The 25052-nt window shown below is 50.6% G+C and overlaps 14 protein-coding genes across 14 annotated transcripts; 8 read left to right on the top strand and 6 right to left on the bottom strand.

Annotated features, from left to right (window-relative positions):
- The first annotated feature begins 65 nt into the window (after window positions 1–65).
- COCSADRAFT_39816 (uncharacterized protein) lies at window positions 66–1755 on the top strand. Its single transcript, XM_007704925.1, has 2 exons — window positions 66–245; window positions 296–1755. The coding sequence occupies exons 1-2, from the start codon at window positions 81–83 to the stop codon at window positions 1622–1624; spliced, it is 1494 nt and encodes a 497-aa protein (XP_007703115.1). The 5' UTR covers window positions 66–80; the 3' UTR covers window positions 1625–1755.
- Window positions 1756–1793: 38 nt separating this feature from the next.
- COCSADRAFT_39814 (uncharacterized protein) lies at window positions 1794–2880 on the bottom strand. Its single transcript, XM_007704924.1, has 2 exons — window positions 2436–2880; window positions 1794–2241 (listed from the first exon to the last, which is right to left on the bottom strand). Exons 1-2 carry the CDS (start codon window positions 2661–2663, stop codon window positions 1915–1917), a joined length of 555 nt encoding a protein of 184 aa, XP_007703114.1. The 5' UTR covers window positions 2664–2880; the 3' UTR covers window positions 1794–1914.
- A 96-nt stretch (window positions 2881–2976) lies between these two features.
- COCSADRAFT_192893 (uncharacterized protein) lies at window positions 2977–4904 on the bottom strand. The gene is made up of 2 exons (XM_007705243.1): window positions 4229–4904; window positions 2977–4179 (listed from the first exon to the last, which is right to left on the bottom strand). Exons 1-2 carry the CDS (start codon window positions 4872–4874, stop codon window positions 3269–3271), a joined length of 1557 nt encoding a protein of 518 aa, XP_007703433.1. The 5' UTR covers window positions 4875–4904; the 3' UTR covers window positions 2977–3268.
- A 168-nt stretch (window positions 4905–5072) lies between these two features.
- Window positions 5073–6786, top strand: COCSADRAFT_239390 (uncharacterized protein). The gene is made up of 3 exons (XM_007705242.1): window positions 5073–5313; window positions 5365–5464; window positions 5519–6786. Exons 1-3 carry the CDS (start codon window positions 5201–5203, stop codon window positions 6653–6655), a joined length of 1350 nt encoding a protein of 449 aa, XP_007703432.1. The 5' UTR covers window positions 5073–5200; the 3' UTR covers window positions 6656–6786.
- COCSADRAFT_163492 (uncharacterized protein) lies at window positions 6758–7808 on the bottom strand (the record flags this gene model as incomplete). The annotated part of the gene is made up of 2 exons (XM_007705241.1): window positions 6758–7631; window positions 7684–7808. The coding sequence occupies 2 exons, from the start codon at window positions 7806–7808 to the stop codon at window positions 6758–6760; spliced, it is 999 nt and encodes a 332-aa protein (XP_007703431.1).
- A 242-nt stretch (window positions 7809–8050) lies between these two features.
- Window positions 8051–9550, top strand: COCSADRAFT_39811 (uncharacterized protein). Its single transcript, XM_007704923.1, has one exon. The coding sequence runs from the start codon at window positions 8280–8282 to the stop codon at window positions 9219–9221; it is 942 nt and encodes a 313-aa protein (XP_007703113.1). The 5' UTR covers window positions 8051–8279; the 3' UTR covers window positions 9222–9550.
- COCSADRAFT_239384 (uncharacterized protein) lies at window positions 9515–10915 on the top strand. The gene is made up of 2 exons (XM_007705240.1): window positions 9515–9840; window positions 10037–10915. Exons 1-2 carry the CDS (start codon window positions 9807–9809, stop codon window positions 10810–10812), a joined length of 810 nt encoding a protein of 269 aa, XP_007703430.1. The 5' UTR covers window positions 9515–9806; the 3' UTR covers window positions 10813–10915.
- COCSADRAFT_239373 (uncharacterized protein) lies at window positions 10915–11469 on the top strand. The gene has a single exon (XM_007705239.1). It carries the CDS (start codon window positions 11018–11020, stop codon window positions 11354–11356), a length of 339 nt encoding a protein of 112 aa, XP_007703429.1. The 5' UTR covers window positions 10915–11017; the 3' UTR covers window positions 11357–11469.
- A 13-nt stretch (window positions 11470–11482) lies between these two features.
- COCSADRAFT_39809 (uncharacterized protein) lies at window positions 11483–13267 on the bottom strand. The gene has a single exon (XM_007704922.1). The coding sequence runs from the start codon at window positions 13016–13018 to the stop codon at window positions 11564–11566; it is 1455 nt and encodes a 484-aa protein (XP_007703112.1). The 5' UTR covers window positions 13019–13267; the 3' UTR covers window positions 11483–11563.
- Window positions 13268–14994: 1727 nt separating this feature from the next.
- On the top strand, window positions 14995–17005 carry COCSADRAFT_183993 (uncharacterized protein). The gene is made up of 3 exons (XM_007705238.1): window positions 14995–15082; window positions 15133–15933; window positions 15986–17005. The coding sequence occupies exons 1-3, from the start codon at window positions 15007–15009 to the stop codon at window positions 16669–16671; spliced, it is 1563 nt and encodes a 520-aa protein (XP_007703428.1). The 5' UTR covers window positions 14995–15006; the 3' UTR covers window positions 16672–17005.
- Window positions 17006–17247: 242 nt separating this feature from the next.
- Window positions 17248–18870, top strand: COCSADRAFT_124539 (uncharacterized protein; the record flags this gene model as incomplete). Its single annotated transcript, XM_007705237.1, has 2 exons — window positions 17248–18325; window positions 18416–18870. The coding sequence occupies 2 exons, from the start codon at window positions 17248–17250 to the stop codon at window positions 18835–18837; spliced, it is 1500 nt and encodes a 499-aa protein (XP_007703427.1). The 3' UTR covers window positions 18838–18870.
- A 92-nt stretch (window positions 18871–18962) lies between these two features.
- On the bottom strand, window positions 18963–19511 carry COCSADRAFT_29376 (uncharacterized protein; the record flags this gene model as incomplete). Its single annotated transcript, XM_007704847.1, has 1 exon — window positions 18963–19511. One exon carries the CDS (start codon window positions 19509–19511, stop codon window positions 18963–18965), a length of 549 nt encoding a protein of 182 aa, XP_007703037.1.
- A 1426-nt stretch (window positions 19512–20937) lies between these two features.
- On the top strand, window positions 20938–21704 carry COCSADRAFT_163485 (uncharacterized protein; the record flags this gene model as incomplete). The annotated part of the gene is made up of 4 exons (XM_007705236.1): window positions 20938–21012; window positions 21067–21105; window positions 21205–21288; window positions 21354–21704. 4 exons carry the CDS (start codon window positions 20938–20940, stop codon window positions 21702–21704), a joined length of 549 nt encoding a protein of 182 aa, XP_007703426.1.
- Window positions 21705–21864: 160 nt separating this feature from the next.
- Window positions 21865–24914, bottom strand: COCSADRAFT_239316 (uncharacterized protein). The gene is made up of 2 exons (XM_007705235.1): window positions 23772–24914; window positions 21865–23721 (listed from the first exon to the last, which is right to left on the bottom strand). The coding sequence occupies exons 1-2, from the start codon at window positions 24787–24789 to the stop codon at window positions 22025–22027; spliced, it is 2715 nt and encodes a 904-aa protein (XP_007703425.1). The 5' UTR covers window positions 24790–24914; the 3' UTR covers window positions 21865–22024.
- Between the last annotated feature and the right edge of the window lie 138 nt (window positions 24915–25052).

Genomic DNA, 25052 nt, shown 5'->3' with positions numbered 1-25052 from the left:
GTGCTAGGTGTATATATTGAACTACAGATGCGCCCTATGTTCAGGCCTCCCAACATTACGAACCGACAACTCTTTTCAATATGTTGACCAAGAGCCTCTTCGCCACCTCTGTGCTTGCGGCATGTGCTGCCGCCGCTCCCAGGCCAGATGTGCCAGGCTACACTGGTGCGGATGCCAGCTTCTCCGTCACCTTTGACCCAGCTGAGACTCCCGCCACGAGCTTTGGTCCTGATGTCCAGGTTCCTGTGAGTAGAATGCTCAAAGCCAATTGTGAGCCTAGCTGATCATTCATTAGGCCATCCCGACCACTGCTGGCTCGGCTCCTCCCCGAAGGAGCTCAGACGTAACTGGTGCCACCAGTCACGGCCCTTACTCTGGTACCCCTACTACTACCGGAGCTGAGAAGGCACCTACCACCCTTGGCACTGTCATTCCTCCTCTTCCACCAAACCCAACGGCTACTTACTATAACACCAATGGCAAGCCTCAGGACCCGATGCCCATTCCCTACATGCCAGCTGGTGGTCTCGGCACCAATGGCACTCTGCCTCGCTACATGGTGAACAGCGACTTTGACTACGAGTCCATTGCTCTTGGTCTGTACCAGGAGTGGATTGAGCTCGATCTGTTCAACAACGGTCTCGCCGTCTTCTCTGAGCAAGATTTCCTCGATGCTGGCCTCACTGCTGAGGACCGCGCCTACATTGCCTTTATGGCTGTCCAGGAAACTGGCCATGCCACTCTCCTTTCCAACATGCTTGGCGAGACTGCTCCTCCTCAATGCACATACGACTACCCATTCCGCACTGTCCGCGAGTTCATCGACTTCAACATGAAGGTGACTCGCTGGGGTGAATCTGGTGTCTGGGGTTTCATTGCCCACCTAGACTCTCGCGAGGTCGCCAACATGCTTTCCCTGTCCATTGCTACCGAGGCCCGCCAGCAAATCTCTTTCCGTCAGATGATGGGCCTCCCACCCATGCCCGTATGGTTTGAGACTGGTATCCCTCAGTCATGGGCGTGGACCTACCTTGCCCCATACATCAGCTCTTGCCCTCAGAACACCACTCGTCTGGCATGGCAGAACTTCCCGGCTCTGTTCATTGACAACCAGCCCAACCCCAACCGCTTCTCTCCCAACGACACCCAGCCAAACGAGGTTGCTGGCCGTCGCCCCTCTGACCCCTCCGACTCTACCATCCCCGCCGATGAGAGCTGTGTAAACGTCAACGCCACTGAGCACCCTGGCTACTCATGCTCCCCTGGCATTGCACGCAACCGCACCGAGCCCCTCTCTTTCCCCGGCAAGCTCGTCAACTTGACCTGGGAGAACCCCGGTAAGCCTGTTGGCCCCAACATGTCATACATCACCGATACCGTTGCCGGTGCCCCCGCTTTCGTCGCCTGGGTCTCGCAGCTCAACCTCACCTACACTCCTCTGGAGATTACCGGCAACAACACTGGATACACCTACCAGCCTGCCGGCGAAGTCTACGAGGGTGACCCTGCTGCCAACGACACCATGTTTGTTGCTCTTACCGATTCTGACCCGTACCTTACTCCTTTCAACCTCAGCATGATCAATCCTCATGTTGTTGCTCTTGGTCTTTACCAGGCTGGTTAAGTGGAACGTATTGGAAATTTAATGCATGAAGGCTTATCAGCCAGTTTAATCTGACAATTGTATGATTATTGGATGAGAGGTAAAAGGAAGTAGTGTATGAAGTTATAATGATAGTTACCAATCTATGAATCAAGCATTTAATCATCAAGATATTGAGAGATCATTTTTTGTGGTATTCAAAGTGATTTGTCTGTGCTATTAACCTTTTCGATACTTTATTCTGACAAGCAAAAAAAAAGAATCACAACGGCAAGCCGATAAATCACACCACATTATCATATCACCTCTTTTCAAGCCACACCCCCCACCCTCTCTATCTCCCCCTTCAACTTGCCCATCTCCTCAATAACAACCTGATGATCATCCCACTGCTTCAGCCCACTCACCACCACCACCGCAACCATGCCATCGCACCCCTTGATAAAAACCGGTACTCCACCCCCGTGAATCGCATACTGGCCCGCCGTCTCCCCCAACCCTAGTTTCGCCTTAAACGCTTCTTCGTCCCCACCGTACTGGTTCTGCAACCGCCATGTGCTCGCGGCGAACCGGATGACGGCGGCGCGCTTGCGCGAGACCCAGATGTCGTTGTCGGAGGAGGTGCCTGGGTGGGTTACCTAGTTTGTATCATCAATACCAACTCCTTCTCTCTTGGATTCCTCTGTACATGATTTTTTTCCCTCGAGTTCTTTCTTTCTTTCTGTATAATTTCTATAGGGATACTTTTTTTTTCTCCTACGGGAAAACAGAGAGGGGGGGAGGGGGAGTGGAAAGGAAATGCGGATTAGTGGGGGGGAAGAGAAGAACGTACAGCGTGAAACAACACATGCGGCGGCGTACTAATCGTCGAGATGTGTACGACGGCTGGTCTCTCTTCCGTCAGCAATCTCGTGCGTAGATTGATGCCGAGTTTGAACGCTACGTCTCCGTTCCAGAAGGGGAGCGTGCAGTCTTTTTCTTGCGCTTTGATGGCGTCGATGTCGCGGGGCGCGGTGGCGATGGGGGTGTGGTTGGGGAGCGTGACGTCTGGAGTTTCCATGTTTTCTTCTATGGTATATCTTGCACGGAGTAGGGGTGGATGGGTAGATGGGATTGAGTAAAGTTCCTTCTAGGGAAGGGATAAATAATAACTACAAGAGGTTTGAGAGGGTTTGATACTGGAATTGATGGGAAAGAGGGATGTGAGATATAAAAAGATTGGAAGAGGTCGTTTGTTAGTAACACTAAATAGGCAATTGTAACAGTTGCCGATGCCGCCCGTCTGGGCTTTTTTTAACAGCTATTATCGATAATTGTGGTTCCCTTGCAGGGAAAGAATAATGCGCTATTGTTGGCGCTAAGTACTTCCCCCGCCGCGATCATCGATTTCCTCCTCTTACCTACAAGTGTATTTACATATTTTGTGGTCGCGCCTTTAGTTGAGGGAATGATTACTCGGGATCATGTTTGGATTTGCTCAGGGGGCATCGTAATCATTACACGCACCAAAATCTATATAATGGAACAACAGACTTTTGCGCGGTCCTAAACTGGGCGCCATCTTCTCCATGAATGGTTTTTTGACCGGATCAAGCAGCTCATAGGGTATACGCTAAGGGAATTGAACTTGAAAAGTAGGAAAGTCGCATGTAGACTTTTGAGAAATTAACCTTCCTCAGTGTCCATTTGGTCGCGTCCTCTTCTTGCTCCTCCACCACGACCCCTTCCGCCGCCTCTGCCTCCACGGCCACCCTTGCCCCTCTGCTCGTGGAGGTCTTTCATCTCTCTGACTGCTATCCTCTGTGCCTCATTGACTCGCTCCATGTACACCATCGCCTCGTCCTTGTTGATGACTTCTTCTGGGATCTGCTTACCAAGCGCATTCTCGATACGCAGCCAGATTTCAAGATCGTACTGTGTGACAAATGAAACAGCCTTGCCAGACTTTCCAGCACGTGCTGTTCGGCCAACGCGGTGAACATATGTCTGTGAATCGCTGGGTAGGTCAAAGTTGACGACGAGATCGACGGCGGGAATGTCCAGACCACGGGCTGCTACGTCAGTAGCTACGAGGATATCGCGGCTTTGAGTCTTGAACTTGTTGAGTGCACCCAGACGAGCGGACTGTGAGAGTTGGCCGTGAAGAGGGATAGCACCGAAGCCGAGAGTGCGGAGGAGGATGGCTATGCGCTGTGTCTCGTTGACTGTGCGGCTGAAGATGATGGTTGGGTGGCCAATGTTGTCGTTCAGGAGATGGATGAGGTACAGGTCCTTGTACTTGTGCGGAAGGAAAATGTATCGTTGAAGGAGTGTTGAAACGACTTGGTGGGACGAACTGCTGATGCTCACTCGGACGGGGTTCTGCAGGGCAGCTCTTTGCAAGCTCTCAACTTTGCTGCTCATGGTCGCCGAGTACAAGTATGTGTGCCGTCCTTCTCTAGGTAGTACCTTCAAGATCTTATCGAGGACCGGTCCGAAATCAAGGTCGAGCAACCGATCGGCTTCGTCGAGAACCATGTACTTGAGATGTTTTAGAGAGAAACCCTTGGTATTCTCCAGGTGATCGAGTAGACGTCCTTTATACCGTCAGTTTTTGCTCCTCAGGGTTAGGCAGACTCAACTTACCAGGTGTAGCAACAATAATGTGTGGTTTCTTAGACAGAGCAATTGCTTGGGGTACCATGTCCATTCCTCCCACCAGCGTCGCACACTTGACATTGATGATGCTGCCGAGAGCGTCAACCTGCTGTGCAATTTGATATGCCAATTCTCGTGTCGGTGCCAGGATCAGCCCAAAGAGCGATTGCTGTTTCTCCAGCAGTGCTTGAAGAATTGGTAGGACGAACGCAGCCGTTTTTCCAGATCCAGTTTCAGCAAGTCCGATGACATCGCGACCCTCGAGAGCCAGAGGTATAGCCTGAGCCTGGATGGGTGTCGGGTTCGTGAACTTGAGGTTTTCGCAAGCGTCGCAAAGTTCTTCGCGCACGCCCAGGTCGGCAAATGTCTTCTTTGCCTCGTCTGCGCCAACTGTAGCAGCTTCCGCCTCTTGCTCAGACCCAGATGCATTCGCTACATTCTGATCTTCAGCATTGTCTGAACCATCCCCCTCTCCCTCCTCTTCGTCGTCATCGCTCGACTCGGGTTCTGGTGGTGGTGCGGGCTTCGCCACAACTTTTTTCGCCGGTGCGCTCGACGGTCGCGCTTTTTTTGACGCCGACACAGCCGCAACACGCGCGTCTTCGGTTCGTTTTCTCTTCGCAAATCCAGGCATTTTGGTGTGAAGAAAGAGCCCAGGAAAGATGTGCGCAAGTTGAAGTTGGTACCAGCCTATGGCACGCATAGACCACCGAAATCTTGGCGAAGTGGACCAGACCCACAGAAAAGTTTCCAGTTCGCGACCGGTCGCGATAGAGCAGGCGATTTCACGACATCGACGGCTGCTTTCAGTCGAACACCCCAAGTCCCACTTTCGCCTACTACTGCGCCATTCCCTGGTTCACTTTCCAAGAATTGTGATACAAACAGCAGGGTTGAGTTTCGGAAAAGCCGACTTTGAAGCTATAGACCCGCCCGAAGACTTACGATTGAGCTGTCGCAATGGCTCGTGGAAGAGGAAGTGCGAGAAAGAAGCAGTCGGCAAAGGACAAGGAGTTGGCCAAGAAACCTGTCGCAGGTCCCAAGTCCATGGTTATCCGGATTGGTGCACAAGAGTGAGTTGGGTTCTGCCAAAAGTCTTTAATCAAGCCGCTCACACAGCTTAGAGTCGGAAAATCTATCTCCGACCTCGTCAACGATGTCAGGCATTGCTTGGAACCTGATACCGCCATTAGGCTCAAAGAGCGACGTGCGAACAAGCTCAAGGTATGCTTCATCCCAAGGCCCTCGGTTTTTGTCCTAATCTCTAACAACTTGTAGGATTACCTCGTCATGTGCGGTCCGCTAGGCGTTAGCCATCTGCTTCTCTTCTCTAGATCAGAAAGCGGCAACACAAACCTTCGACTCGCCCGTACTCCCCGAGGCCCTACGCTCCACTTCCGCGTTGAAAACTATTCTCTCTGCAAAGATATCATCAAAGCCATGAAGCGCCCGCGATCCGGCGCAAGCGACTACTTGGTCGCACCATTACTCGTCATGAACAACTTCTTGACAAGTGACAGCGACAGGGAAAAGCTGGGAGAAAAAGCACCACCAAAGCATCTCGAGAAGCTCGTGACAGATATGTTTCAAGGTCTTTTCCCACCAATCCAACCGCACACTACCCCTCTTCATTCGATCAAGCGAGTTCTCCTCCTTAACCGCGAGCCTCCTTCCGAGGACACCGGGTCTATCAATATCAGCTTGAGACACTATGCAATCACAACAAAGCAAGTGGGAATACCAAAAGCCATCCGACGACTCTACGCAGCCGAGAAGCTTGTAGGAAGCAGGGAAAGAAAGAAGGGCGCACTTCCTAACCTAGGCAAGCTCGAGGACGTCGCAGACTACATGCTCGACCCCTCAGCAGCAGGCTACACATCCGCCTCAGACACAGAACAAGACACAGACGCCGAGGTTGAAGTCACAGCCCCAGTCCGCCAAAAAGTGCTCTCACGCCGCGAAAAAGAAAAACTCAAAGCTGGCGACGAGACCTCGCACGCCCGCGCCCGCGGCTCCAAACCACGTGTGGAAAAACGTGCAGTCAAGCTGATTGAGCTGGGCCCCCGCATGAAGCTGCGCCTCACTAAAGTCGAAGAAGACGTCTGTGGCGGAAAAGTCCTGTGGCACGAATTCATTACCAAGAGTAAGGCTGAGGAACAGGAGCTGGAGAAGAGATGGCAGCAGAAGAACAAAGAAAAGGAGGAGAGGCGACGTATTCAGCGGGAGAATATCGAGAAGAAGAGGAAGGAGAAGGCGGATAAGGGGGAGACTGCTGAGGGAGAAGGCGAGGAAGCCGAGGGGGATGAGGAGATGGAGGATTTTGAGGATTACGACATGGATGATGATGTATGGCAGGATGCTGCGGATGCTGGAGAGGAGGGCGAGGACGATGAAGATGAGGAGATGGAAGAGTGATTGACGTAAAAATGATCTGTAATGATACCCCGTTGGACGCTTGCATCACGCAATTGTATACACCTCAATACACGCGTTTCAACTACATCGCAATCCACTACCTCACGCCCCCTTTGGCTTCTTAATGATCACCTTCTCCCCATCCGCACTCAACTCCCACCCTACTCCCTCCTGCACAAGCTCCTCCCACCGTCTCTCCGTCGTCCTCTCCACAAACGGCCGATCTGCACTCAAATACGCCTTTCCTAGACACTTGAGCGCATGTACCCTCATATTTCCATCTGCCCACTCCATAACGCTCCGCTGATACCCATCTACCGCCCTGCGCACGCGCCAAAACCCCACGTAATCATCCGCAACCAAAGCTCTCAGCACGGCTTCAACCCGCCAGTCCTTATACCCATACTGCAGTTTCGTCTGGCGGGCGCCCGAGAAATCCGACTGGCGACACGCTTGATCGAGGATTAAGAGGCCAACGAATTCGTGGAGGGTAGATGGCGGGAGAGGGTTCCGCGGGTGGATTATGTTGAGCAGGGAGAGCAGGGAGGGGAGATACGAGGTCCAGTCGTGGCAGAGGATGCTGACGTGGATGGCAAATGTGTAAGCGCGGAAGGCGAAGGCGTCCGAGCGGCTCGATGCTGTGATTGCTTCACGGAGTTTACGTAGGGAGGAGAGGACGGTTTCTAGTTCTTGGATTGAGGGCGCGAACGCTTTTTGTGGGATTGTGTGGGCGGATGGGGTAGTAGTAGGAGGAGGTAGTGGTTTAGTGTTCTGGTATTCTGGAGGCGCGTGTTTGGATTTGGAGAGGGACAAGGAGGAGAAGGAGCTGGTGAGTTTGGAGCTTGCTTCGCTGTTTTTTGTGTCGGTTGCGGAGGCGAAGAGGTGGTCTAGTTCTTCGCGGTTGAGGGCGCAGAGTTTCATGTAGCGCTCAATGATGCGGTTGAAGTAGGTTTCTTGCGTCTTGAAGTCGTTGAGTCTGCGCAATCAGTGGGTGTGCTGGTTAAAGGCGAGGCAGAGGCATATGGTACCGTGTCTCGCCTTTGCTGGGGAGCCCGTAGCTTTCAAGAAGGTCTTCTCGGACGGGCTTGAGGCGGTTCCATGCGCCTGATGCAGCACGACGGCTGCTTGGACGAACGGGGTCGGTGGACTTCATGGAGGCGGTTGATGTGGTTATGCGAGAAACGAAATGTTCAAGTTAGACCGAGAGATGTTTTCAGCATCGGCCTGTGTCGTTGCTGAGAGGCATTGCGAGGCATGATGGGCTTGGATAAAGACAGTCGCGTAGGAGACACCATCGAGGCAAGGTGGGATGGAGGGGCAAGCGCGCCCGAGCTCGACTTGAACCGCGTCGCTACCCCGCTGGGACGGCGTGATAGCAGACGTGCCATGTCATCGATTTTCTGGAATTCTGTTGAGTCTTTGGTGATTGTCAAAAGGCGACGTGTGATGCTCGCAAGATTCACTGGATGTGGCATAGCTTGTCAGAGGTCCCTGGAAGTACATATGTACCAGTTGGCTCGTCCTCGAATGTCGCCTCACACCATTTAACCCTCGACCACTGGACAACCATACTCGACACCAAGTGAACACTTAATATCTACCTTGACCATTTCCTACTGCAATTATGGATGTTGTCAAAGAAGCAGCCTCAAAGGCCGCAGATGCCGGCAAAAAGATAGAGCAAAAGGTAGAGGAAAAGCTAATATTGGTATGGGACGAGCTATCGCCATGGCAGCAAGACAACCATTACATTCAAACTGGTTACCGAGCGCAGTCAAATTCCTACTCCAAGTCGTGGAAGAGCCTTGGATACTTGCACAACGAAACCGTCAACATCTATACGCATCTCATCGGGGCTCTCCTAGCAGCTGTGACTGGCATCGCTCTGTACTTCACATTGGGACCACGATACGCGACCGCAACCACGGAGGATATGTGGGCCTTTGGGTGCTTCTTTGTCGGAGCAGTGGCATGCCTGGGTATGAGCGGAACGTATCACACCATCCAAAATCACTCGCACGAGGTAGCCGTATGGGGCAACAAGCTCGACTATCTAGGCATTGTCTTCTTGATCTGGGGCAGCTTTGTTCCAGTGCTGTACTATGCCTTCCAAGATGAACCCGAGCTGAGGAAAACATATTGGGCCATGATCACGACGTTGGCAGCGGGAACTTCCATCGTATCCACACATCCCAAATTTCGCACGCCAGCGCTTCGCCCCTTTCGAGCTCTGATGTTCGTGCTCATGGGCCTCTCTGCTGTGTTCCCTGTTTTGCATGGGATACAACTGTATGGAATCGAACACCTGCGAAGAAGTATTGGACTGGACTGGATTCTGTTGCAAGGCGTCTTGTACATCAGCGGTGCTGCTATCTATGCCGCCAGAGTGCCCGAGAAGTGGAGTCCGGGAAAATACGATATTTGGGGCTCCAGCCACCAGATATTCCACGTGCTGGTTGTTCTAGCTGCCGCAAGTCATCTCAACGGCCTCGTCCAAGCTTTTGACTATGAGCACGGCCAGAGAAGGAGCGAAATAACGGCTGCGCTGGGGAGCAAGGGGTTGTAGGCTCGGTGATATAAAGGGCGACGTGATTGGGTGCACGACAATGAGGTTCCCGCTGAACTATCCTCTGGCTATCATGGATACGAGCACCTCAGTAGCTGTATTATTTTCCTTTCTCGTATGATAGTAGATACATCTGTTTTGTAGAGATGGATATGGCCTTCTTCCATGGCCTTCTGGAACATGCGCTTCTGTACAAATCCAGTAAAACTCTGAGACGGACCGGGGTGTTTTGCGCGATGCGAACGCCGCACAGACTAGCCGATGACGCCGTGCCAGCCACCTTCCCCATGAAATGCAACACGCGTGGGCCCGGTCCGACCAATCACAATCCACCGCCATAGCTACCGATCTTGCAGCTCTCTTCCCAGCACTTCATTCTCCGACGCCCATTCCTCTGTTTTCTCTTTCATCTACACGTCGCGTCTCTGATCACTGTCTGTACATCATCGCTACATACCATATCATCTTTGGAAGCACTCTGCGCGTCAACTTCCTCACTACCTTGCTTCTGCGACGCCAAAGGCTCTTTCGCGAAGCATAACGTCATCCCATATCACCTGCGATTGCAAACCCACGTTACACACAATGACTGACACCGAAATTCAACAAGGAGACAAAGGTACGCGCCTCTCATTCTTCCTATGTTCCCACAATATCGAGCCCGGCGCGACTACGTATAGTCAGATCCCGTTCGGCGCATTGCACCCACTCACGCGCGCTCTTCGCGCATCCCGGCGCGTTAATGCAGTCTCGGTCGCCTCGATCATGTCTTCGCTGGGAATGTACAACATCATTGCTAACGCGTCTATCTTCAGTCTCATGGAACTGGGGTTCAGGACAGCCCAGCGGCACCGTTGCCGAGGTCAAGGAGCAGGGCGAGCTTGCCATTGAATCCAACAAGGGCAACACGATCAAGAAGAATGCCGACCCTGAAAACCCTGCGGTTCACGTTGAGAGGTCAGGCAACGATGTCGTGAAGCGTGCCTCCGAGCTTCAGATCAATGAAAAGGCCGATGGCGCCAATGGCGACTCCAAGCAGGATGACAAGAAGGACGACGCCGAGAAGTCGGAAGAGAAGCTGGCTGAATCAGACAAGAAGGAAGATGACAAGCCGGCTGAATCCGAAAAGAAGGATGAGGAAATGAAAGACGCACCTGACAGTGAGGAGAAGAAGGAAGAGGCTCACACTAACGGCGAATCCACGAAGGAAGAGTCCAACGAGACAAAAGAAGACGCCAAGGATGATGCATCAAAGGAGAAATCCGATGAAAAGTCTGACGAAAAGTCCGAGGCTGACAAGGAGGATGACCCAAAGACCGGCGACAAGCGCAAGGTCGAGGAGACTTCTGAGAAAACCAACGGCGCGGATGCTGACGCTGATGCTGAAGTTGAGAAGCCTGCTGAAAAGAAAACAAAGACTGACGAAGCCGATGGCGAAGGCGAGGCCAAGGAAGAAACCGAGACCAAGACACCCGCTAAGAAGCCTGGCCGCCCTAAGAAGGAGAAAAAGGAACCCGCAAAGAAGAAGGAGCCCAAGAAGGCCGCCACTGCCGACGGTACGCCACGCCGAAGCGGCAGGAACAAGGCTTAAACAGCAAAACCCTTGCTACGGCCCATACTTCAGTATCAACAAGTGCACTCTCGCCTCGCAGTCTAAAGTGAGATTTCAAGCACAAGTTTCTTGATATGCGCGTTGTGATTCTGGATACTGTTGGATGCGGCGTTCCATTGCGGTCAATTGGTGAGCGAAAACAGATTATAGCGACAATTGAGAAAAACTAAATGAAGTAACGGCAATGGGAGGAAATGGATATGGCAATGGATGGTGGCGCTCTTGGATCCGGTCTGTTTTTGTCTGCTATCCTAGTGGCGCTTTTTTTGTCCTCTTGTTGTATAATAAAACTCTTGTCTACGGCTTTTTATGGGAAGATTGGACAATGGAAAGCGTACCCAAAGCTAAAAAGGTACATCGAATGCATGCTATGAAATACTATTGCCTGACTGGTATATTCTGTAATTACTTGTATGCTGGCCCCGCACACGGGTGGGGGTTGGGGTTTGTAAGTAAGACGCAGGTTCGAATGTTTAATTGGAGACATACGACTTTAAGGAGACTAAAAGCAACGCTTCCTTAGCCTGTCATAGACTTGGAGACTTTGGATGTTGATGATTTGAGAGCAGCGTACGCACAAAGCACAAACAGAAGATTATATACATCGTAGTGTACTTTTCGAGATTACTTTATATTGCAAAATCTTTATTCCATGACGGTACAGATGCCCTAAAGCAAAAAGCCCTCTTCAGCCTGATCTATGTTACTCTGTAGAACACAAGTTCCTATTCTATACCTTCACTTTCAATATCCACCGCCTTCCCACGCAGGCCCACCTGCTGAACAAAAAGCTAATCAAACTCAACCCAAGAACTGCACAAAAAAAGGCCACCATGGGCTGAGGTCCAACGGTCTCCACGAGCTCACCACCAATCGGAATACAGACCAGGGTTGCCAAAGAAGCTATGAAGTACATACTCCCATAGTAGCGGCCAAACTCTTCTGCTCTGCACAACTGCCCGACACAAGCAGGCGTCAGAGCCATCCAGGAACCTGTTCCGAATCCAAAGAGGGCCGTATAAGCGTACAGTGCCGGCAGTGAAGTAGTTCCAAGAGGCAACCAAAGAACCAGCATCCACAACAGCGTGAAGACTATCATGATGAAGAGCGTATTAAACCTCCCAATCTTATCCGCAACGTACCCCGGGAGCAAGCGTCCGAGACAAGAAACCCCATTGAGTACCGCAATGAGATAAAATCCAGTATCAGGCGGGAAGTTAGTACTCCGCGTCGCATACGTCGGCAAAATCCCCAGTCCCCCAAACAACACCACCTCAAACCCAAACACACTCAGCGTAAACAAGCTAAGTCTCAAATCCCCATAGATCGAGGGCGAAATAATCGCCTTCTTCTTCGCCGCCGCCGACGGCGGAATCCTCGCCTTCATCAACGCATTCGCCACTGCAAAACACCCCAAAAACACAAACCCCAGTATCCTAAGAGACCACGCATACCCATACTTTGGCAGCGTCGTCCGCAGAACCAGCGGAATCGCCAACCCACCCCCCGAACTCCCCATCATCGCCACTCCCTGCGCCAACCCCCTCCGTTCCTTAAACCAATGCGCCACAACCGCCAAACTCGTCGTCGTCAGCGCCGCACACGAGAATCCACCTAGAACCCCACAGCAAAGCAGCATCTGCCAAAACGTCTTGCACTCTGCTAGCAAGAAAACCATGGCGAGGAACGCGGCGCTTCCGCCCAGCGCGATCCAACGGGGGCCGTACCGGTCGAATAGCGGACCCACCCAGATACCAAGGGCGAGGGAGAGATAGACGAAGAGGGAGGGTATCCAGCCGATGTCTCGTGAGGACATGGAAGAGAGTTGGTGTTGCGACCAGTGGTCTTGCAGCGTGCCAATGGAGACTTGCAGGCCGAAGGAGGGGAAGAGCATGAGGAAGGCGGAGAGGACGACGAGCCAGGCGCGGGGACCGCCTTCGGGGAAGGGGGATTCGGAGGTTGGGGTGGGAGAGGTGAGGGCGAGGCCGGGTTCGGGGTCTGTTGGATGAGAGGGAGTTTCTGCATCGTAGCTTTGGGTGGGTTTTTCGCTGGCTTGGTGTGTTGGGTAGGATTTCATTTTTGGGTCGGCGTGGTGGAGTGGAGTATGGATTTCTTCAGAGGGTTTTTTGGCGCTGGGCGTTGGTAGGGTGTTTGTCTGGCTTGTTGGACTTGCGATTGGATCCATTGTGACGAGGCAAATGAAGAATGATTTCCCTACTCTTATGTCTCGCTGGCAGTTCAACACAATATGGACAGATAAAAAGATAGTGAAAAAAAAGGTACAAGTTGCGTCAAGTCTCCGCGACAGCGTGAACCAAATCCACACAAAGAAAAAACTTGTCTTGTAGCTAACTCTGCGTTGGTAGTCTATCACATGGAAAATCCACCTGCATGGAGTTTACATGTCATCGACTATTTTGCAGACCCGTTGTCGATCTTACAACTGCGGAGCGCGGCAACCCGCACATCTTATACCGTATCCAGCACGGTGTGGGTGTCTTGGCAGTTTGCGACAACGGAGGCCTCGTTGACGGCGGGATTGCGGCAAACGGGTAATCAAGACGTGGCGGGTGGTTGCACAGCGTGCATTATGTGCGCCCTATCGCTTGGAAGGAATGACTAGTGGAACGCCCGGTTTTTCTTTGCATTCGGTGGTGACGAGGGTGCCCCGCGGAATGTGGTTGGCTGGGTTAATGCAGGTCGGAGTGGATTTGTTACTCCGATGTTTTTTGAGGATAGTAATGGGAATTGGAGTTCCGAGGTCGCGTTCAAACTACTTGAAATGGTGTGATACTTTACGGGAATTGAGAGATGGTATGTTTATGTGGTTGAAATGCGTGTAGAGATCGAAGACTGCGGTTTGGGATGTATCTTGTCTGGCGGAATAGACTGTGTGATGATAAGTAGGTATGGTCGACTAGAGTGTAGATAGGTGGGACGTTGCTACTACTACTACTAGCCGTAGCCATTTGCGTATTTACGTATAGTCGGGGTTACTCAATGAGGTTACTTTCGACTCGTATGTAAGCTTTGAGCCGCTTATCATGAACATTTATGTAGTTTCTTCATTGCCAGTATTGAGCTTCATACCAGCTCCAATTGGTGTATTGACAGGAAATATGTGTTGTCACTGAATACCTCGCTACTGAACGATGTTCTTTCAACCCTAGATAAACATCAACTGGGGTTTGGTACGAACCCAATGCTACCAATAAACTTTACAATTCAGAAGACAAATACATGCCAAGGAACTCGTCATACTTGCAAATACACAACAGTAAGTATCAACGTGGGGACTTGGCGTGCGTCATCTAATGTGGATATTTTGATTATTAGCAGTCATGTTGGCCAAACGAACGTGGACCTAATAAAAGCAACTGAGAGTCCAAGACATTATTTCCTGTTTAGGTAACCTGTCTCAAGCATCGATTGCAGTGACTTTTTCACCCAACGAGAGCTCAACGCCAGCACCCAACGACTCTGGACACGCCGTCGCCACTTGTTGGGTCGGTGTAGCCTCGGAACCGGGCAAACCACACGTCATGCTGCGGTGCATTTCAGGAACAAATAGAGAATTAATAGAACTCTTAACGTTACACAGAGCGGCGTCGACATTCATATATATGCGTTTCATCTTACGCTTTCATGACTCTCAGAGCCCGAGGCAATACCTGCCAGCGATCCCTCTATTTATCCGTTGGGCAGAAAGGCCACCACTTAGCACCACGCACTAGGCTCCACACGTGCATCCGCTGTGCAGCACCAAGCATTGCGGCGCTCCGGCAAGACATGGCTTGGGAGGCTTGTCTTTGTTATTTTAGATTGTATAGCATGGCTGGACATCAGAAACGACCATGAGCATGCTTGCAGTACACCAAGATTATCCTATATGCACGAGATGACGAAAGACAACGTGAAGCTGACCTCGAGCCACCACGAACAGCAGCAGACGACTGGTGGAAGAAAAGAAAACTGGGTCTGCCCACACACTACTGTCCCCAATAGCTACGGCAAGTGGAGTGTGGGGTCGGGAGGACTCCTACAGAAGATAGCGATGCAACCTCCGGGCGCAGGATTGCTGGTGGTGCCACTTTACTAGCTTTTGGTCTTTGCTATAGAAAGGCTTCGCTCACCCTTCTCAAAGTCAGGCAAGTCAGCAAACTGAACGACAGAATGCCGTCCGCTTTCTTCAAGAACCGCAGAGTCTATCTGCTAACTGGCGTTGCCTACATGGGCTCGCTGCTCTTCGGTATGCGACTAGTTCTTGTTCAACTCGACATCATAGCTGATTCGCCATAGGATATGACACCGGGGTTATGGGCAGCGTTCTTGCGCTCAAATCTTTCAAACGGGACTTTGGCTTGCCGACAGACAAGTCTGGCTTCGCCGACTCCAAGAACGCTACAGTTTCCTCTAATGTAGTGTCGCTTTTAACGGCAGGATGCTTCTTCGGCGCCATAGGAGCAGCATGGCTCAACGAGCGTTTTGGCCGACGATACTCTCTCATGGGCTTGTCTGTGGTCTTTCTGATAGGTGCTGCGCTCCAGACCGGTGCTCATCACGAGATTGGTCTGATCTACGGTGGCCGCGTTATTGCTGGTCTCGGCATCGGTGGCATGTCTTCCATCACACCAATTTTTGTTTCTGAGAGCGCGCCTCCAGCTGTTCGTGGACGCATAGCAGGTCTTTTCCAGGAGTTCCTTGTCATCGGCAGCACGTTTGCTTACTGGCTTGGATATGGTGTGAATCTACACATGCCGAGCAAAACCAAGCAATGGAGGGTTCCTGTTGCTATTCAGCTCATCCCTGGCGGCTTCATGCTGCTCGGCCTTTTCTTCTTAAAGGAATCCCCTCGTTGGTTGATGTCAAAGGGCCGACATGAAGAGGCTGTCGAGTCTCTTTGCTTCATTCGCTGCGATACGCCCGACAGCCCGGAGTTGCAGCAGGAGCTGGCAGAGATCCGCGCTGCTGTTGAAGAAGAGCTCAACCAGACCGAAGGAATTACTTGGAAAGAGTGCCTTCTCCCTGGGAACAGATATCGGTTCATCACCGGTTTCGTTCTCATGTTCTGGCAACAGTTCAGCGGTACAAACTCGATTGGTAAGTCTTTCATGTCTCAGAGATTGGAAGAAAATCAACTCACATCATCTAGGTTACTACGCGCCGCAAATCTTCCAAGCTATTGGGGTATCTGCCTCCAATGCCTCCCTGTTCGCAACTGGCATCTACGGCACTGTCAAGGTCATCACTACGGGAATTTTCCTCCTCGTCGGCATCGACTTCCTCGGCCGCAAGAAATCTCTCATGGCTGGCGCGGTATGGATGTCATCCATGATGTTCATCATCGGAGCCGTACTCGCAACCCACCCACCTAACCCCTCATCGTCTACTGTAAGCTCGGCATCCATGGCCATGGCAGCCATGATCTACCTATATGTCATTGGTTACTCAGCTTCCTGGGGTCCAGTTCCATGGGTCTATCTCTCCGAGATCTTTCCTACGCGCCTCCGTTCCTACGGTGTCGGAATGGGCGCTGCGACCCAATGGCTCTTCAACTTTGTGATTACCAAAATCACTCCAGCTGCCGTCAACAATATTGGATGGAGAACATTCCTCATGTTTGGAATCTTCTGTCTTGCTATGAGTGTCTTTGCTACCTTTTTCATCAAGGAGACCAAGGGTAAGACTCTGGAAGAAATTGATATTTTGTTTGGAGATGTGTCGGCCGAACAACGGAGGATGGACGTCGAAGCGGGTTTGAAAGTGGAGCAGCGGAAACATTCGGTCAGTTATGCGGAGAATGCCACCGAGCTTGGCAACCGGGCAGGTAAGGATTAAGGAGTAAATGCCTCGGATTATCGATAGTATCGAGAAATCAACGTCGGGCCGTTTAGACATTGTCTACTGAAGTACCCATTGCAACTTCAGTTGAATCTAAAGACAACTCATAGGTATTTCTTCCTTGGACGAAACAGCGCGGCCGAAATAGCCCTAAGAACCCCTGCTGTTATTTATGGTGTAATTTATGCCAAGATGCTGGACCTACCCCCTTCAGATTAGCTTCCCATGTAGTTAGTACACTAAAATCTTCTGCATAGTAGATGAAGAGAGTTAAGCAGGTTTCCCTATTCAGTCAAAGAAACAGAAAGAGCTAGTAGTTAGACCTCAGAGCAGTTGCAGCAATATTTAGCTAGAATTGCAACCCACTTTATTGTCTTTTTCTCGAGCTATTCAGGTTATCCCTTGTTTCACCCGGGGTTGTTCATAATGACTCATTTTGAGTAGATAACAGTAACTTAACTGCTTCTCAAGCTTCCAAGTTGGGTATATGATGCTTGCAGTCTCGTAGTTTAGATGTATTCAAAATCAACCTTTCCATTTATTTTCGCAAAAGTCACTGTACACAGCGCCAATATGATTCTAGAATTTCTTTCCAACATCCGTGTATGGATTCTCTTTATTGTTCTAATCATCACATTTCTATTCCGTTCAAGACGTCGCTCAGTCTTTCCCGCCATCAATGATTTTCCCCTTGACCCTCTTTCCCAAAAAGCACATCAAGAGTATCGCACCAACGCCGAATCGTTGATCACCAACGGCCTCGCAAAACACCAAGGCCCGATCTCCCTCTCCGTCCCGAGTGGTCAGAAAATCGTTCTCCCAGCGTCGCTTACCGCTTGGGTGAAATCAAACAAAGACTTCGACCACAGGGAGCTTGCCAGACAAGATTTCTATGCTGGACTTCCTGGATTCGAAGCACAGGATGCGTTGCATGCGTCTGGAGATCTGCTTTTGGATGTGATTCGCACGAAGCTGGGCCAGAACGATAGTATCATGCCAGTGGTGAATAGTAGTATAGCAAAGGCGTTGCAAATCCATTGGGGCGAGGATAAGGACTGGCATGTCATTGACTGGCAGAAAGACACAACGGGCATTATCGCGCGTGCAGCGTCATCAGTATTTGTCGGTCCGGAGAAGTGCGAGGATGAAGAGTGGTTGAGTATTGCACAAGGCTACGTCGGCGCATTCTTTACGGCTGTCAATGAGCTGCATGAATATCCGGCCTGGTCGAGACGCATTGTTCAACGGTTTCTACCAAATGCTATTTCTTGTCGGAAATACGTGGCTCAAGCTCGCAAAATCATAAAGGAGGTAATTAACAAAAGAGAAAAAGAGGTTGAGAATGCGAAGCTCAAAGGTGATCCTCTCCCGCAATACAACGATGCGCTTGCATGGGCACAAGCTGCATCAGGCCCCAAGGCAGACGCTGGCGACATACAATTGTCCTTAGCAATGGCTGCGTTCTTCACCACAAGCGAACAATTCCGCCAGGTCTTGATCGATGTTGCTTCGCACCCTGAGCTCGTCGAGCCACTAAGGAAAGAAGTCTCGCAACAAATTTCTACCCACGGTATAACCACCGCTGCGACAAACAACATGGTCCTGCTCGACAGCGTTCTGAAAGAGTCGCAGAGACTTTCCGCTCCCATAGGTACTTATATCTCCTCTCCACACACACACACACACACTCTCTCTCTCTCTCTCTCTCCCTCTTCTATTCATTCTAACACATACTTCCCAGTGGCTCTCGAGCGCGTAGCCCTCAAAGACACAACCCTCCCCACCGGCGAGAACCTCCCACGCGGCTCCCACATCATGGTTGACTGCACCGATCTCCGGAGCCCCAACAAATACCCCAGCCCCGACCACTTCGACGGATACCGTTTCCTGCGCAAACGCGAGGCAGGCGATAAATTCGCTCAGTTCGTTCAATCAGGCCCGGACTTTAGCGTGTTTGGCGGTGGACGCCATACTTGCCCCGGACGCTATTTCGCTAGTAATGAAGTGAAACTCGCGATGGCACATATATTGCTGAAGTATGAGATTAGGATGGCGAAGGGGTACCAGTCGAGTATGGTACAGATGGGCGTGTATAAAATGGTTGATCCGGTGGTTCAGCTTGAGGTGCGGAGGAGGAATGTTACGGAGATGGATTTGGTTTAGTTGACGGTATCTTTGGTATGAAGAATGAAGAGGAGGTTAGAGTTTCGGGCTTCTGCTGTTGGATTTGTGCGTGTTTTTCGTATGTAAATATTATAGAGCTGACGGTAATCTGGTACCGATATGAACTATTTCATTCCTGCAAAGAGTTTTGAACGGGCCATTGCACCGACCTTTGATTTCCGGGGTTTATATGCCATGTCGTCGACGACGAAATCGTCTTCCGAATCTTGTCCCTTGGTATCGTGGTCGGGATTCTGCGTGGCCCGTGAGACCGCCACCGTTTTGGGCTTGACTTTGATAACATGAGAGGCACTGGTTGTTGAAGAGGGCTTCTGCTCCTTACCAGCCTTCCCACCACTGATTTTATCAGAGCTTGGGATCCTCCTCCTCTTCGTGAGCATCTTGTCCTTCTGATTGACCAGAGGAAGACGCTTTTGGCCTTTGAGCTGCTCTTTGTTGTTGTCACTACAAGATGTGGGTGGAATGACAGATTTCGATGAGTGTCCGAAATCGGTATCACAACCGTCTTTCCGCCTCATGTTCTTCTGGGTCCGCGGAACCCCTTTTTTCAACCTTACAATATTTCTCTTGGGAGTAGTGGACTCAGGGGTGGCTTTGTGACTATCGAGGGCCTCTCCCCTGGCTTCCTCCAGTATAGAAAGGAAAGATGACATCGTGTTATAGAACAAGGTTCGTGTGGTTGTGAATGAAGAAGTTGGGTCAAAAGAGGTTCACTAGAGAAATGGAGAGGATTTGTGTTTAGGGGCATAAGTGCTTTGGGAGGCAGTGCCAAATACAGCTCTGAAGATAACAATTTTTTTTTGTAATTATGACAAACCACTCACTTTTCCTGTCTTTCAACCATCGAATGCTACTGCGCATAGATGAAAATTGCCTTACTTTGATCGTTCCATCATTTCCGACCAACAGATTGAAGAAGGAAATATAATCTCGCGATTCTATTGAAGGGAGGAAATGGAATGAACCGTGGAGCGAATCGCAATGTTAAATTTTCAGGAACAAAATGTCGATTAACTTTGGTTCCATCGGTTTACAACCGTGGTACGACAACAAAGCTGCTGTTCCTGTGCCCTGGTTAGCCCAGGATGATTTAGGTTAAATCTAATGTGCTGCCACATATCACATTGAGTAACAACGATGACTTTCCTTCTTAGATGTGATATTTGTGTATAAAAATTGCGACTCATGCTACCCTCGTCTTGTGAACAGAAACAAGCAAATCAAAGCTCACGCCTTAGTTACTAGCTTTTCTTGTATTACTTTCCTCCTGTAAGTGAATTTGAGCACTGTTTTTTTTTTTACATTAGGAGGTTTTGTCCACAACTGTGAACTCAGACTTGCGTATTGTCAGCATGAGTCCCTACTATAAGATTTGTATGGAAACAGATAGCTGGACTATGTGTCGACGAAGACATACACGTCATTTGAGAGCTTTCAGCAAATGTCTGAGATGTCTTCGGATTTTCAAGGGGAGACTGCGAATGCAAACATTAGGCTTACCAAGTCATTCTTACTTTCTTCAAACATTAGAATTTCTCTATATGTATCAAGTATCCACAGACCGAAGAAACATAATTTTAACACATTCATCAAACGCATTATTTATACGGCCAGATCGAGCAAACTCTTGTACAAGCCATTTCAACTCATCTAACTTGCATCACGTGAGATCGCATAGGTGCCCAATGCGCTGGAGCACGCGTAATACCGGGAAGATGTGTTGAATGTCCCTGGTTTTCATTTTCCTACTAGTTCCGAAACACAGCTGCTCACGTGATTTACGGGAGTGGGGAAAGGTATGGGTCGGCAAAACTAACCACCGACAGGCCTAGATGTTTGTCCTGTTTGCATCTTTGATGGCCAACTCTGGCCAGACAACAGCATCAAGACACGACCAGCATTCTTTTGAACGTACTGCAACGACTTGGATCGCTTCCAAAGACGTTCTTCAAAGCCTCCGTTCAACAAACTATCTCCTCGAATATTCATAGCCCCGTCCTCTTCCTCGAAATAGCCTCGGCGACGGCAAACCCCATACACATATATCAATAGCGGCGGATCAGACACAGGGAGAACACAATGGGTGGCTACTTATCAACGTTTACGAAGCTTATATGGGCGAAGAAGGAGATACGGATATTGATCCTTGGACTTGTGAGGGGTCTCAAGCCCGCTACAAGGCGTTCACAGCGCTGATTACAAATGCAGGACAACGCTGGCAAGACGACATTACTATACAGGTTGAAGGTACGCATCGCCTAATAGTGCAAGAGGGAGCGGAAGGCAATCAATACTAAACATGTCATACCACCATGAACCAGAGTATACACTAACGGACGACAACAGATAGGAGAAGTAGTCACAACGATACCCACGATAGGTTTCAACGTGGAATCAGTAACATACAAGAATCTCAACTTCAATGTCTGGGTATGCAACTTCCAAAATCTTTCTGTTTACATCACCTATGGTGACCTTCTAACAAAAGCTCTTAGGACTTGGGAGGCCAAACCTCGATCCGCCCTTATTGGCGCTGCTACTACGCCAACACAGCCGCTGTGATCTTCGTCATCGACAGTACCGATATCGAGCGTCTGACCACCGCCTCCGAAGAACTGCGTGCCATGCTCAACGAGGAAGAACTGCGCGACGCCGCGCTTCTCGTCTTCGCGAACAAACAGGATCAGCCCGGCGCAAAGGGTGCAGGCGAGATCAGCGAGGCGCTACGGCTGGGCGATCTCAAGGATAGAAATTGGAGCATTGTCGCGTGTAGCGCTGTCGATGGAAGTGGTGTACAGGAGGGCATGGACTGGCTGGTGAGCAACGTGGGAGACGGCCAGAGTTGAACAGTGAATTCAATCAACATGAGGTAAAAAAGGCTGAGATATTCACACAATTACGGGCAAAACCGAGAAGCGCATGTAGATTACGCGGCACATACGTGTTCCAAAGGTTATTACCAGCATCAAATGGGCGTTTTGGGCGCAAGGATCAAGAAGGAACAGGGAGTTTAGCTGCGAAGTTTGGCTTGGTTGTATTAATCCCAAATGTCAAAGGTTGAACCTAATATGGAAAGTTTACAAATCGAGTAATCACAGGGGGGATGCGATGTGCCACAATATGCTCACGGCTTACTCATTCTGACATGCGGGCGCTTTGCGAAATTCTAATAATGCTCCCATGTGTGATCCCTGCCAGGCCTCAGTCTGCCCTCTGTCCAATCCTTGCCGTACACATAGGCACTGTGGATCTCCTCCTCATCGACGCCCAGATGATCTTCACCGTCGCGTCCTCGGAACCAGCCTAGCGCGTACGTCTTGCCGGTTTTCTCCAGATGCTGCGTCATTTGCGTCGAAGTGAATTTCTCGGTGTCGATGAAATTAAAGAGCATCTTGGATTGGTGGATGTACGCCAGCACACTTGCCATGGTGCCGATCTGGCGCGGCATGAACTTCTGGCTGCGCTTTAGATACGTGAGACACGCGACGATGATGAGGTAGAGGAGGATAAACATAGTGAGTGCGAAGCTCGTCCAGAAACTGCGAAAGGTTTGCTCGGTGTTGTAGCGGTCGTGCGGATCGCTATTGTTGCCGTCCTTGTTGTCGTCCCAGTTCTGGCCGCCTAGTCCTGGGATGAATTTCTTGCCGTCGACGCTGATGGAGGAGACGCAGACGGTTAGGACCTCTGCGAGGACGGAGCCGATGGCGACGACCATGACGAGGTAGTGGCGGTTGATGAAGGCTTTGAAGGGAAGCCAGAGCGGATTTGTACCGGCGTAGTCGAGGGTGAGGGTTTTGGCTGGGGCGTGGCGGAGGGAGAGGATGTAGAAGGGTTGTAACATCCTAACATCGCAGTTCATTGTGTTCCAGAGTATTCGGATTACTGTTGCGAGACCGGTCATGACCCAGGGAAATTTCTCAGTTATGACGCCTAGATCCTCGACGAAAGTGAAGATGGGGATTACTGCAGTGAAGGCGATGAGCAAGATGATAAAGGGGATGCCAGATCGGTATCGTAGCATGAGCGGCCTGGGATCGGAACCATGCTCATGTATCTTTTCCTTGCTGTCCCTGATGTACTCACCCTGCCAGAGTGAGCTCTTGTGCAGGATGTATCTCCGAGTGCGAAGTTTCTTGTGAATTTGATCCAAGGGTGCGCAATCTAGTCCTTTGAAGTCGGCAAGAATGTGACTCTTGGTAGCCATGGCTGCGATGCCGGCGATGCCCTTGGGGTCTGATTGCAAGCCACTTTTTCGCCGCATAGCGTACATCAATGCCCCGCCGCAGCAGGCCACTAGGAGAAGACATGCTGATACAGCCCTGGACCAGACTGGCTCGACTCTGATAGACTTCCATCCTTCTGTCTGGCGGTCCTTCTTAGATGGATACATCGACATCGATGCAGACTGTAGAACAGGAACAAGGCTGCTAGCAATCAGAGTTCCCAGTGAGCTGTAGATGACAGCATACTGTCTGTGGTGAAGGGCTCTAAGCGGCACCAGCCAGCTCATAAATGTTAAGTAGTCCATATTCAGCGACTCCCCTGCAGTCGCTCCGGTCTTCTTCGAGAGCTGGTAGAATGGTTCCAGACGTTTTACTTCAAAATCTGACATTTGCCAGAGTACGCCGTAGAATACCAAGATCATGATCGGTGCGTACTGCCATGCAAAGTATACGGTAATGTCCATGTCTCCCACTCTTCTGAACCGTGCCAAGCCGCCCTTTTCTGGGTCTTTCTTGACTTCGTTCAAAGAAATTTGACAAAGATATTCTTGTACGCATGCGAGCGCAAGTGCAATAGTGACGAGCATCAGTAGCCACAACTGGCTCATGGTAATAGGGCGCCAATTTGGCATTTGGGGATCTTCTCTTGTGTTAGATTGAAGGCATTTGGAAGCAGGTGTGGAATCTCACCTTCTGGGAAGAAGTAACTGGTTTCTGCCCCATTGCGGACAAGACCAGCTTCAGCTGTGAGACTCCTCATCGATTCAAAGTCTCGCGCGATACCCGCAAAATCGCTAATATCTATGGGGACATCTGTTGTGACTGCAACTACTTGCCCAGTTTTCTCAGCTTCGACTTGTGCCTTCTTGGCCTCCTCGTCCGCTACCTCGTCTGCCGATAGTATTCGTCGATGGCCTGGAAACGATCCTGGTATTGGTCCCATGGGAGTATGGGTAAACGGCTTGTGGAATATAGATGTCATGCCTGCGCCTAGGTGTGCCTCTAGGCTCTCAAATTCTGCAGCGTGACTGGCTTCGTCCAGCTCCCGAGCTTTTGTATTTGCTTCAGATTTCCCATACCCAGTCGACTGCGCTTCATACATCTTCATTGACAGTCCTCCAAGAGAACTCAAGTCATATCCCACCGCTTCATCCTCCTCTTCGATGTCTTTGGGTCTACCCCTTGAAGGAACTGCCTCTCCATCATCCAGTCGATTGTAATGACCCCTCCCAAAAGAACCTTTGTTCAGCGACGTGAATCGGTCCAACACCCGTCGAGCCCTGCCATTGCTCTGGTCCGTTGGGGGAAAGACTTTTTCTTGATTAAATAGGGTTGCAAGAGGGTCGTATGAAGTTTCTTCGGTGAATGCAAGCGGCTGAGGTATGGGAGGTGGGGCGGTAGAAGAGTTGCTGTACGATATCCTGGTAGCCGGCACTAAATATGAAGGTAATGACTGCCTTTTTGTGTCAGATATAGTGCTAGGAGACACAATCGAAGCATCTGATGATGTATGCGATGGGAAGAGTTGAGAAATCCTATTTGATGAGCCAGAACTGGTCTGGCGTGTGAGTGGTGGACGAGCGTGAGGCGGCATGGGACCTTCAGTTATGGGGGAGCCAATGCGCAAAGCGGAGGGAACCGCATATTCTGACTGCCTTCTATCTTTGACAGGGGAGCCAATCTGGAGGGCAGGTGGTACATGTGCCATGGCTGCGATCAGCGTCCTGTGGAGCTCAAGTGTGGCCTAATATGGCGATTCGTGCATTGAGCGTTTGACAGCCCAAATTAATAGCGAGCGTAAGGCTGGTGTAGCAGCGAAGAGAAGAAAAGGAGAGGAGCAACAATTCGGACACGCAACGCATGCGGCTAAAGATGCTTTGCAACGTGTGCGATGCACCCGTCAGCCTTGTCTCATAACACCAAACGGCGCATGTAAATATCTATGAAGAAGCTTTGAGATGGCAGTGTTTG

This window comes from Bipolaris sorokiniana (genome assembly GCF_000338995.1).
Source record: "Bipolaris sorokiniana ND90Pr unplaced genomic scaffold COCSAscaffold_13, whole genome shotgun sequence".
NCBI lineage: Eukaryota > Fungi > Ascomycota > Dothideomycetes > Pleosporales > Pleosporaceae > Bipolaris > Bipolaris sorokiniana.
Note: the sequence above shows the minus strand (reverse complement) of the source record. Positions and strands in the feature narration are given on the sequence as shown.

What these genes read in the sequence shown, in the direction of transcription:
- COCSADRAFT_183993 (XM_007705238.1), top strand. Translation starts at nt 15,007, where the DNA reads ATGCCGTCCGCTTTCTTCAAGAACCGCAGAGTCTATCTGCTAACTGGC. An exon ending in CATGGGCTCGCTGCTCTTCG is followed by an intron (nt 15,083 to 15,132) that starts GTATGCGACTAG and finishes GATTCGCCATAG; the next exon opens with GATATGACACCGGGGTTATG. An exon ending in CAGCGGTACAAACTCGATTG is followed by an intron (nt 15,934 to 15,985) that starts GTAAGTCTTTCA and finishes CACATCATCTAG; the next exon opens with GTTACTACGCGCCGCAAATC.
- COCSADRAFT_39814 (XM_007704924.1), bottom strand. Translation starts at nt 2,663, where the DNA reads ATGGAAACTCCAGACGTCACGCTCCCCAACCACACCCCCATCGCCACC. An exon ending in CGCATGTGTTGTTTCACGCT is followed by an intron (nt 2,242 to 2,435) that starts GTACGTTCTTCT and finishes GATACAAACTAG; the next exon opens with GTAACCCACCCAGGCACCTC.
- COCSADRAFT_39816 (XM_007704925.1), top strand. Translation starts at nt 81, where the DNA reads ATGTTGACCAAGAGCCTCTTCGCCACCTCTGTGCTTGCGGCATGTGCT. An exon ending in GTCCTGATGTCCAGGTTCCT is followed by an intron (nt 246 to 295) that starts GTGAGTAGAATG and finishes ATCATTCATTAG; the next exon opens with GCCATCCCGACCACTGCTGG.
- COCSADRAFT_39809 (XM_007704922.1), bottom strand. Translation starts at nt 13,018, where the DNA reads ATGGATCCAATCGCAAGTCCAACAAGCCAGACAAACACCCTACCAACG.
- COCSADRAFT_239390 (XM_007705242.1), top strand. Translation starts at nt 5,201, where the DNA reads ATGGCTCGTGGAAGAGGAAGTGCGAGAAAGAAGCAGTCGGCAAAGGAC. An exon ending in ATCCGGATTGGTGCACAAGA is followed by an intron (nt 5,314 to 5,364) that starts GTGAGTTGGGTT and finishes CACACAGCTTAG; the next exon opens with AGTCGGAAAATCTATCTCCG. An exon ending in GACGTGCGAACAAGCTCAAG is followed by an intron (nt 5,465 to 5,518) that starts GTATGCTTCATC and finishes AACAACTTGTAG; the next exon opens with GATTACCTCGTCATGTGCGG.
- COCSADRAFT_239316 (XM_007705235.1), bottom strand. Translation starts at nt 24,789, where the DNA reads ATGGCACATGTACCACCTGCCCTCCAGATTGGCTCCCCTGTCAAAGAT. An exon ending in CAGTTACTTCTTCCCAGAAG is followed by an intron (nt 23,722 to 23,771) that starts GTGAGATTCCAC and finishes ACACAAGAGAAG; the next exon opens with ATCCCCAAATGCCAAATTGG.
- COCSADRAFT_39811 (XM_007704923.1), top strand. Translation starts at nt 8,280, where the DNA reads ATGGATGTTGTCAAAGAAGCAGCCTCAAAGGCCGCAGATGCCGGCAAA.
- COCSADRAFT_239373 (XM_007705239.1), top strand. Translation starts at nt 11,018, where the DNA reads ATGGGAGGAAATGGATATGGCAATGGATGGTGGCGCTCTTGGATCCGG.
- COCSADRAFT_192893 (XM_007705243.1), bottom strand. Translation starts at nt 4,874, where the DNA reads ATGCCTGGATTTGCGAAGAGAAAACGAACCGAAGACGCGCGTGTTGCG. An exon ending in CATTATTGTTGCTACACCTG is followed by an intron (nt 4,180 to 4,228) that starts GTAAGTTGAGTC and finishes GACGGTATAAAG; the next exon opens with GACGTCTACTCGATCACCTG.
- COCSADRAFT_239384 (XM_007705240.1), top strand. Translation starts at nt 9,807, where the DNA reads ATGACTGACACCGAAATTCAACAAGGAGACAAAG. An exon ending in AATTCAACAAGGAGACAAAG is followed by an intron (nt 9,841 to 10,036) that starts GTACGCGCCTCT and finishes GTCTATCTTCAG; the next exon opens with TCTCATGGAACTGGGGTTCA.